Source organism: Coregonus clupeaformis, chromosome 21 (genome assembly GCF_020615455.1).
Source record: "Coregonus clupeaformis isolate EN_2021a chromosome 21, ASM2061545v1, whole genome shotgun sequence".
NCBI lineage: Eukaryota > Metazoa > Chordata > Actinopteri > Salmoniformes > Salmonidae > Coregonus > Coregonus clupeaformis.
Window position 1 is genome coordinate 13,599,247 of NC_059212.1, and position 11,404 is coordinate 13,610,650.

Below are 11,404 nucleotides of genomic sequence, written 5' to 3' on the forward strand. Positions count from 1 at the left end.
AGACAGGGAACGTTTACTAGGATTAAATGTCAGGAATTGTGAAAAACTGAGTTTAAATGTATTTGGATAAGGTGTATGTAAACTTCCGACTTCAACTGTAGTTTCATGTTTTTATTATATGAATAGGTGAACAGTTCGCAACAATGTGCACCACAATCAAATGTATTTTATAAATCCCTTTTTACATCAGCAGCCAGCTTAAAACCCCAAAGAGCAAGTAATGCGTAGGCCGACTAGCAAGGAATTACTCAGATTTCCCCTGGCACGTAGGCTAACAACCAATCTAACATGGTGTCAAAGTTAGCTAGCGCGACTCTCCTTTCCCCAATGGGTTTGAGTCTCTGACTGTGTGTCTCTTTGGCTGCGTTTACACAGGCAGCCCAATGCTGATCTTTTTGGACCAATCAGATCAGCTCTTTTGCCAATAATTGGGCAAAATATCAGATTTGAGTGCCTGTGTAAACGCAGCCTTTTGTATTTCTGTCTCTTGACTGTGTGTTTCTCTATTTCCCTCTCTTAGGCCCAGACAGCTGTAACTTGGGCAGTGAGGCCAACGGTGGCTGTGAGTACCTGTGTCTCAAAGCCCCCCAGATCACAGAGCACTCCCCCAAGTACACCTGCGCCTGCCCAACAGGACAGGACCTGGGGCCCGACATGCGGGGCTGTGTGCCAGGTGAGAGTGTGTGTCGGTGGGCTGTTAGTGGAGGGAGAACTAGGGGACCAATCACAGACCAATCACAGGCCGGTAGACTACGAGGAGGCTCGCTCCCTCATGCATGCTCTTTGCAAGTGTCTCTCAGGCGGGATGAAAACAACTACATCGACCATGATCCTTTGCTAGTTACGGCCATTTTCTCTGTGATCCATTCAGCCCCATACAGCAATATGGCGCGCTTCAAATTCGAATACACTATATATACAAAAGTATGTGGACACCCCTTCAAGTTAGTGGATTTGGCTATTTCAGCTACACCCGTTGCTGACAGGTGTATAAAATTGAATAAACAGCCATGCAATCTCCATAGACAAACATTGACTTTCAAAGGATGCCACTTTTCCAATAAGTTTGTTCGTAAAATTTCTGCCCTGCACGATCTGCTCCAGTCAACTGTAAGTGCTGTAATTTGAAGTAAAAACGTCTAGGAACAACAACGGCTCAGCCGCGAAGTGGTAGGCCACACAAGCTCACAGAACAGGACCGGCGAGTACTGAAGCGCATAGTGCATAAAAATCGTCTGTCCTCGGTTGCAGCACTCACTACCGAGTTCCAAACTGCCTCTGGAAGCAACGTCAGCACATTAACTGTTTGTCGGGAGCTTCATGAAATGGGTTTCCATGGCCGAGCAGCCGCACACAAGCCTAAGATCACCATGCGCAATGCCAAACGTAGGCTGGAGTGGTGTAAAGCTTGCCACCATTGGACTCTGTAGTAGTGGAATCGCATTCTCTGGAGTGATGAATGACGCTTCACCATCTGGCGGTCCGACTGACAAATGTGGGTTTGGCGATGCCAGGAGATCGCTACCTGCCCTAATGCATAGTGCCAACTGTAAAGTTTGGTGGAGGAGGAATAATGGTCTGGGGCTGTTTTTCATGGTTTGGCCTAGGCCCCTTAGTTCCAGTGAAGGGAATTTTTAACGCTACAGCATACAATGACATTCTAGACAATTCTGTGCTTCCAACTTTGTGGCAACAGTTTGGGGAAGGTCCTTTCTTGTTTCAGCATGACAATGCCCCATGCACAAAGCGTGGTCCATACAGAAATGGTTTGTCGAGATCGGTGTGGAAGAACTTGACTGGCCTGCACAGAGCCCTGACTTCAACTCCATCGAACACCTTTGGTATGAATTGGAATGCCGACTGCGAGCCTAATTTCCCAACATCAGTGCCCGAAATCTTGTGGCTGAATGGAAGCAAGTCCCCACAGCAATGTTCCAACATATAATGGAAAGCCTTCTCAGAAGAGTGGAGGCTGTTATAGCAGCAAAGGGGGGACCAACTCTATATTAATGCCCATGATTTTGGAATGAGATTTTGGATGAGCAGGTGTCCACATACTTTTGGTCATGTAGTGTCCTAAAGGCATCATTGGGAGTTTTCCATAGTTCAGGTTTTGATTGAGTAAAACTATATTATGATAATCTTACAGTTCTAATCTTCTAAAACAGATGCATATAGTTGATATTGCATACATAAAATGATGTATTGTAACTAATTGTATATCCCTGTTCATTTAGCAAATGAGACTATTACCACGCCGTCGCCATTCCCCACCGGCTCTGTAGCCATCATCACGGCAAGTGTCAAGGAGGACAAAGAGGACTCCCATTCCACTTCTGGGATGTCCCAGGCGGATGCCGGGGTCCGCCACCTCACCCCCGCCCCCTCCAGCACCCCAGAGCCTCCCCTCACTGCCAAACCTGGGGCAGAGGTGAAGGAGAAAGAGGGCCGGCGTTTGGATCCCACTGCTGCCACCAAAATCTTCACTACCTCCACCACAGTAGGGTCTGGGGACACTAATGTCATCAAGGAGGACAGCAACCTCTCTCACCACTGTAAGTCTGTGGGAGATACAAAACGGCGCAACGGTGTGCTTTAGGACCATGCGGCCTCCGAGCGGTCGGGTAGGCTGTTTAGAGAGTTTATCCGACCAAAAAAAGTATATATATATATAGGTCCCCCCCCCACTTCTAAAACTAAAGTTACGCCTCTGGGAACATGTCTGTCTATGTCTGTGTGTGTACCAGATATGTGTCTGTGTATACTATGTTTAATTGACATTAATTTGTAGTAATTACCTACAGTTCTTGAGCAAGATAGAAAGATTGCTTTACCTGGTGGGCATGATCATAAAATATTTCAGAAACCAGCTCTTTCTAGCCCTGTTGATGTTCTAGCCCTCCTGTCAGATTTGGAACTAGTTAGGACAGTGAGGGAGAGGGGGACATTATTTGAAGTAATTACAGTACCTACAGCCATTAGCGTGGAAGAGTGATTTTCAGCAGTTTACAGAGATAAAAGATCAGTTCACCTGAATTTTACATGATCATATTTCAGAAACCATCTATTTCCTGGACATTATGGGAGCAAATAGTACTCTATTCCCTATATACACTACGCCCATGGCGCACTATATAGGGTGCCATTTTGGACACAGCCAGAGAGTGTCATCTGATAAAGCGTAGCCTAGTCCACCACCTCTTTGTCTCCTGCCGAGTCACCCACCACTTTACAATTTGAGCTGGAGGCAGCATGCATTTTTAAAACATACTTAATTGTTTGAAACCTGAATGTTTCATTTCATATTATGTCTTACCTTGCTTCAAAGTAGCCTATAGCCAAAATCCGACCATGGAAACATGGAGGCAATTATTTTATTAAGATTTAATTGGCGGCGCGTGAGTTTCAAGCTCCGGGAAGCTTACAATTATCCTACCATTTCTACCGATCTGCATGCCAGTTATGATTTTCATATGCATATTTTCATTCTCAAAATCATTGTCTCGTGGTGAATTGTAAAAATCTGAATTTAAATGATACAAATCTAAAACTAAATATTTAACTAATGCGAGATCTCCAGCCTCATTGATACATTGGTTGCTAAAGAAATGAGCGCATGGAACTCATAGCCTATAGGCCAACGGAGCAGTAGGCCTATAACCTCCATTGCTCTTTCACACCCAGGATTGGTGACTATCGAGGGGGAGATTGTTGGGAAGATTTTTCAATAGTCTACTGTGGGGAACTATAGTTTTAATATATTATCATTCGCAATGGATGTTATAAAAACAGACTTTGTTGACTTAGAAGCTCAGCTTATTAGTGGGGGACGTGGTGAATTAAGAGATTCAGAAATCCGACATCCCCAAATGGGCACTTTCCTACATTTCCTCACAGCAGGCCAGGTACCTCTATTCCCGCTCAGGCTCCCTCAACATTATCAGGCAGAGAAACCAGACACATGCTCATTGCTCACATGGTAAATAATGGTTATGAAATGAACCAAAGCGTGTTTCTCACAAGTGTAGCAAGTGTAGCAGGTTGTGAACTCTGACTGTAATTAATACATGCAGTAACAGAAATGAATGTAACCAAATGACGGGGGTTAACAGTACATTTACTACTGGTGACAGGTGTAATGGGGAATTGATTAAAAAAACGAAACATTCAAAGGGCAAACAATTCACACAATGAATGTGTAAGAATTGGCGGGAGACAGCTGAGCCATTCTGGAGAGAGACCCGCCTATATCTTCGCAACACACCCCTCCCCTTCTTCTTGTCTCAACATTTTAAATTATACTCAATACACATTATCTTCACATATATTTTAGATACTTTTCACTGACAGCCGCAACTTAATAATCAGCTAGGCCTATTGCCACGCGCGCTGCCCAAATTTGCGGGCTTCCCAAATAAGCATAGGCCTACGAGCTTGTGATTTTGAAACAATCCACAGCAAAGAAGCTAACGATCCTTGAATCCTCTGTGGCTAAGTCATGCTTTCTAGTGAAGTATTTTTGATTATTTCTTCATTTCTGTATAGACATGAATAATTATACAATTTTGACAAATGTACTACTCTGTTACCATTTCTCTCCTGTTCTATTGGTTTTCATATCAACTTACTTTCATTGTCCAGAAGCCAAAGGTACAATTCTAGTCATATTAGCAACCCATCCTAGTTGTTGCATCTTTAGATGACCCTCTTTCTAAGTTTCTAACAGAGATTATCATCTTTGTCACATATGGCACTGCTCTCATCAGAATGGTTTATTCCTGCGAATTGCATTTTGGCAAATGACTTTATTTGCTGCTTCATTACAGGAGTTGCATGTTCTGTTAAGATGAATTACCATAATCTAAATGTGATTTCTGAGCATCGTGGGTGGACACCCTAATGGGTTATGCACCCAATGCATATGGGTCCGGTAGATTTCTCAAATGGCCGGTAAATTAAAATCTTGTCTGGTGCCACATTTTCCTAACGGAAACCCTGTTCCAAACGCAAACACACGCTAATAGCAGGGCTAACATCTCTCTCTCTCTCTCCCACTTGTATTTTCTTCTCTGACACTCCTCTGTCTTTCTCTCTCTCCCTCTCTCCTATGTCCCTCTCTTTCTCACTCTCTCTCTCTCCTATGTCCCTCTCTCTTTCTCTTGCCTCCATGTCTCCTCCTCTGTAGCTGGAAGTGAGCATTTTATCCTGGGTGAGAACCTGACAGTGGCAGTTCTGGGAGTAGTCATCCCTATAGGTAAGTACATGTCCTCTCTCTATACCCCACAGGAGCTGCTTCTCCTGTCTGACTGGCTTCATTTAGTCTACTCCCTACTAGGCCTGGGTTCAAATAGTATTTGAAATCTTTCAAATACTTTGAGCATTTACTCTGGGGGGTCCATTAAGCCAGGTAAGCTCAATCATGCACAGTAGTAGTTATAAAGTAGTTACAATTATTTCAAATAGTATTTGAACCCAAGCTTGCTATATTTAATCTATTGTCTACACTATCCACTGATCCTGGTTCAGTTTGGACCAGAGGGGCCATGCCTAGAGACATGGCCACTTAGAAACCATTGTGTGTCTCTGACTTTACATTCTGCCACTGCATATCCATTCATTTATTGTCTGTGTTTGGTACGTTCCAACCAAAACAACCATACTTTCATGGTGGCAGGCGGGTTTGTTTGGATATATTATTGCAGGCAGTCAGAAAACACCCATTACAAATGGAATATAACTGACTGTACATGGATTTGTCCAATAAGAAACGCTCATTTTCATTTTACGCTGCAAAACGTTTTACATTGCTTGCCGTAATGAACGCAACCCTATGCTACTCTCCTTTTTTGGGGTGTTTTATCATAATTAATGTGGAGCTGAGGTTTTACATGCAGGGCACTGAGGGTATATTGAAGGCATATGGGCAATGCCAGTCTCTCCTGCCCTTCTATTGACCAGGGTGATGGGCACACAGGTCAGCAAGGAATTAGCCAATCAGCCCAAATAACCCAGCAATGTTTGGTCTGCCCCCCTTCACCTGGCAATGCCTTTCATCTGCATAAAGTGACACAGACAGGACAGGATATACCCTTATACTGTAATAAAGTCGCAAGCATAAGTAATGGTATTATGATGATATGGCAGGTTTTACTCAGGGATAGAGAGAAAGTCCGTAAATCACTCTGGACTAAAGATAATCTGTAACTCCTTTTCGAATCCAGCTCTCATATAAGTGTATTTCATCTAACCTGCGAGCTGTAGTAAAACTCAGTATAAATATTATATAGAAATAGCTAATGAAGTAATGTTAGCTTCCAGATACACTTCTCTCTCAATACTTAAATGTACTAGTAAAATATACAACACTTAAAGAAGTAAATCCTCAGTTTTATGAGCTTGCTGGAAGCGTGCTGGACAGTTGTGGTTCCTCAAACCGTACTTCACTGCCCAAAAGTCCAAATACCCACAGTTTTTCATGAAGACTGCCTCAAGCTCAGTTTTGCCAAGATCTCTCAGAAATGGCCCATCTGGCTTGGCTTGGGGTCATGGGTACACATACCCTAGTTGCCTCCAGAAGTTCTGCGACAACCATTTGGCTACCTGCCTACAAACCTTGTTATGAGATTATTCCGATGATGTTAATGTCAATTGATCCACCAAGCCTAGCACAGAAATCCCCAACACAAGGCCAGTTCACTCCGTCCCCTCCCGCTCTGTCCACCCGCATGTCTTGATTTGCTATACTTCCGCTCTGTGCCTGTCATTTCACGATGCTCATGGTCCGACAACATTAACACTCCCCCATCTTCCCCGTGTCCCCACATCCCTTCCTCCTGCCACTGTGTGTTAAACGCATGCAGTTCCTATCGTTGCCACAGTGGTCTTCGGCCTGCTCTGCACCGGCGTCTACCTGGTTTGGCGAAACTATCGCGTAAACTCCACCAAGAGTATGAACTTCGACAACCCTGTTTACCGCAAGACCACGGGCGAGGGCGAAGAGGACGAGATTCACATCGGACGGACGGACGGTGGCATGAGCGGCCACCATGGGCATCAGCAGTACCCAGTTGGAGTGGGATGTGGCGTAGTCGGCGGGGGCGGAAATACATGCCCACAGTTTATTGCGCTGCCACTGGGTGGCAGTATGCCCGACCCGGGGACTCACTGGTACACGGAGCAGCCAATGCTGTCCACTACGGCTAAGTGAGGTGGGCAAAGTGGGAGGATGGAGACTAGACTAAATGGCTGCTCAGGGGGTTAATTTTCAAGATGGCCGCTGCTCAGGCACACACACACACACACACACACACACACACGCACACACACACACACACACACACACAGTACCAAGGTCAAGGGTCACTCACTGACCTGAGTCTGTTCAAGGGATGGACATATGATATGTTATCATCACATCCAGCCATTCGGGACCATGCTGTGCCAATTCATCACACAAACTTGACAGTTTGACACTTTCTAAGGTTTATTTATGTTATGTCAGAGTTGGGGTTGGTTCGGTTTCAATTCCTGTCAATTCAGTTCTTGAATTCTCTACGAATCAATTGAATTTAGATACATTTCGTCACTGGACTTGAGTTGAAACTGAGTCGACACCAATTCTGGATGCTTTTCATCCACCTTTGATCAATTACAGCAGGATTGAGCTGTGCTATCTGTCTCATGTTTAAGGACGAGAGGAGTTCCAAAAGATTCCTTTTGCCCTTGACGTTATAAATTTAGGCTCTCCATTTTATATCCCTGGTGGATCCTCGTTCTCTGGCTTTTTAGGAGGAGGTTTAAAATGAGGGCAGCACCTTAGTTGGTTGATGGGACAATCTGTATAGTTTTAAGATATTAATTCAACACGTTTTATCGTTCACCTCACGATTACTAAAGATGTCATAGTGTTTCGTTATTCTGGTCAGGGCTTTTGTCTTGGAGTGGAGTGAAAGGTTTGAGAGAGAGGTTGCTGTGACCACTGGTTTGTGTGTGTGTGTGTGTGTGTGTGTGTGTGTGTTTGCGTCTGCTTGTCTGTCCCAGCGTGTGTGTTTGCATTTAGGTGTGTGTGTGTACTTACTCTCTACAGTTCAGCTTGCGGCCGAAACGTCTTTGACGTATTCCTTATTGAACCTCAAAGACTACCAGAGGGCAAGCAGGGCAAAGGGTCGTTGAGAAATGTTGGTGGCAGCGGTGGGATCCAAGAGAAAACGTAAGGCTTAGCGAGAGAAACCTTTGTAGTTATTAACGGTAGCCTGGATTTTTAGGCCCAGTGAAGACATGTCTAGCTAGTGGCTAACAGTATCCGTGTTAAGGCTTATGTGTGTGTGTGTGTCTGTCGACATGTCTCTAGACAATTAGAATGCGACAGGTATTGCTGGTCAAAACTACATTTAATTTATACTCAGGCTGACTGTCTTTAGACCGTCACTACGACTGTCGGTTTCCTTGTCGCACAGAGATGAAAAATGTTCAACTTTGACCCTGCCACAGTGTCCGTTGTCATGGGTAGATAGAGCCACTGGCGCTACATAACCATGACAACAAATCTCACCTGTCAATCAAACGCCTGATTTACAGCTAGCTAGCTTACGTTAGCATACAGAATATACATACATTAAATATTATGGATTACTGTATTTTTTGTAGAGCAGATGTTACGTTTAGTTATGGAGCACCCTTGTCTCTTTGCCGTTGAGAGGGAAGACTCCAAATTTCTGAACAAAAAAAAATCCTGGTTAGCAATTGCTAGCCAGCTTAATTCAACCTGTAATTAAACTGGCTTTAGCTGAGCTAGCTATCTAGCCAAGCTAATTCTAGACTAGGTCTTCTATGAGAAATCAAACAAACAAATATTAACTTCTCTTCTCAGGAGAAGGACAGCACTTAAAAAGATTAGGAGCAAGGCAGCTTCCTCCTCCATGTTTGCTTGTTTATACGAAGGATAGAATGTCATTCACTGTTGCGTGACAATATATTGTTCATGATGTCATTTTTGTGTTTAAATATAATTTTCATGATATCACTGCAACAACGTGTCGATAGACGGACTATAAACCAGCCTTTAGGCATGATAATGACAACAGAGTTGGCTAAAGCAGAATTAGCTAGCTTTCTGGCTAGAAGGCTAAAGCAGAACCAGATATGGCTAATGGCTACCAGGCTAATGCTTAGCTAACAGTTTGAGAAAAGCAATAAGAGGGTTGTTCTACTGAGGTGAATCATTTAGGCTGTTATTCTCCTCTTTAGCTGTTTTCCATGGCCACAGGGTACGTGGTTGGTGAATTTGTCATCTGTTTTTGTTGATTTTATTCCCTCATCTGCTATCTTTGTCAGGACAACACACACACAGAGTCACTCACCCTCAAGAGACACACGGGGTATTTTTTTAGTATCCCCATTAGCTGTTGAGATAGCAGCAGCTACTATTCCTGGGGTCCACACAGAACATGAAACATGATATAATACAGAACATTAATAGACAAGAACAGCTCAAGGACAGAACTACATAAATTGTACGGAACTACACAAATATTAACTTGCCCTAGGAAGATACTATGTACACACAGCATGCATAATCGCTCGCCCTTCACAAACACAAGCATTCCACTCAACCCAAAGACAGACAGACAGACAGACACACACACACCGGACACACACACAAACATCCATGCCCCTGTCTTTGTTCTTTGATCGCATGTCAATGTGAGCTTTCATACAGGAGGCGCTCAGTCAGTGGGAGGTCGACTGCTGACAAAAGGCCCCTGTCAGGTGATTTGGTGGCTGAGGTCACGGTGGCAGATTTAAGCTGCTTCCTAATTGGCACCCTATTCCCTTTATTCCCATAGGGCTCTGGTCAAAACTAGTGCACTATATAGGGAATAGGGTGTTATTTGGGACGCAGCCTTAAACAGTAATGCGGTTCAGTCAGGTTGGATTCTCCTGTCAGTAAACACAGCTGTCCTTTGTCCACCTCTCCTTTTGTCCTGTCATGCACATTGGTGATCTGCTCAGAAAATAGAAATTTCGGAATCCCCTCTATTGTTGTATTGTCGATCACGGTGACGGGATGAAGTGGGATTTGGATAGAGCCCGGTAGAGAGATTGATGAGTGTGTGTAGTGGGGGTGGATAGGATATGTGTGTGTGTTTATGCATGTTCATCCCACAGCCATATTGGAAAGGTTTTGTACACTTTGTTGCACAGCCCTCTCAGAATGCCTTCTGTGTTGTGTGTGTTGCATGGGAGAACGTGTGTGTATGTGCATGTTTGTCAGAGTGAGTGCATGTGAGTATGTATGTGTTTGGGACCAGATTAACTGCGAGGATGTTTTTTGAAATCATGATTTGTAAATACATTTTCATATTGCAAAAAAAGCTTTTGATAAAGTATTATACAATTCTGTAAAAGAAAAATATGTACATAAGATTTTAGATAAGAATAAAGTGTTGATGACAGTATATTAATTTATTTGTATAAAAGAGCACTGCATTCCCTGATTGTACGAAATATGAATTATCCACCCAAGTGTTTTGTGTTGTTACTTGATCTTGCTTCATTTGTTATCCTTTTCTCTTTCCAAATGTGTACTTCTTTATCAGTACAAGTAATACAACGTGGTTTCTCCTCAATATTTTCCATATCTCATTGTTTCTCAACCCCAGTGTTAATAATATGAATGATTGTTTTCTGGTGCCTTTTTTTTCCCCTTTTATGCTGTTTCGCTGTGGGAGATGGGTTCTTATCAAGCAACTTCTGTACATGCAAATAAGAACATCTGTACCCAGAATTGACAAAATGGTCTCGCTCACCTTTTCATTATTTCATGAAGTTGTTCTTAAATATCTCTATATATTGATATATAAAACTTTATTGCAAATCTCTTCCCCGTGTCTTTTGTTCCAACTGCTTCTCTTAATATTTGTATCTTCATATGTTTATAGACATCATTTATGTCAAGAGCACCTATCAAGACACCCAAATACATTAGATTGACCAAGAATCTCTGGGACTTTCAGCATTGTCTTATGTGGACTGCGTCTGCACTGTAGTTATAGAGTAGTCCATTTGCGATGCATTATGTTAAAATGACGTAGCTGGCAGATGACACTAGGCATTTCAGGTGTGTATTCAAGAGCATGGAGTAGAGTGGCAGACAGACTCCACATCGTTGCTAATTAGCAAAAATTGTCTCATTCCACAAAGATGCTAACTTTTGAGCCAGCATTTGACAGCATAGTTCCTTTATGATCCCCATTTAAACAGGAAATGATGCATTATGCATAGGGAGCCCAGGTGAGCTTTGGGCAGACAGGGATGCATCACAGATGTTGGTCCCCCAGACTAGAGCCCAGATGGACACATTTAGTCTGAGCCCCGTGAACACCGGCTGGGGAGGATGGGGAGG

The 11,404-nt window shown here is 43.4% G+C and overlaps 1 protein-coding gene across 1 annotated transcript in view; it reads left to right on the plus strand.

Annotated features, from left to right (window-relative positions):
• LOC121534948 (low-density lipoprotein receptor-related protein 8) overlaps window positions 1-10,880 on the plus strand; it is a 210,083-nt gene extending 199,203 nt beyond the window's left edge. Inside the window, exons 15-18 of the mRNA XM_041841581.2 lie at window positions 521-673; window positions 2,238-2,555; window positions 5,186-5,254; window positions 6,861-10,880. Of these exons, the coding sequence (XP_041697515.1) occupies window positions 521-673; window positions 2,238-2,555; window positions 5,186-5,254; window positions 6,861-7,207 (887 nt within the window). The 3' untranslated portion in view covers window positions 7,208-10,880. The remainder of the gene's footprint in view (window positions 1-520; window positions 674-2,237; window positions 2,556-5,185; window positions 5,255-6,860) is intronic.
• Window positions 10,881-11,404: the final 524 nt, after the last annotated feature.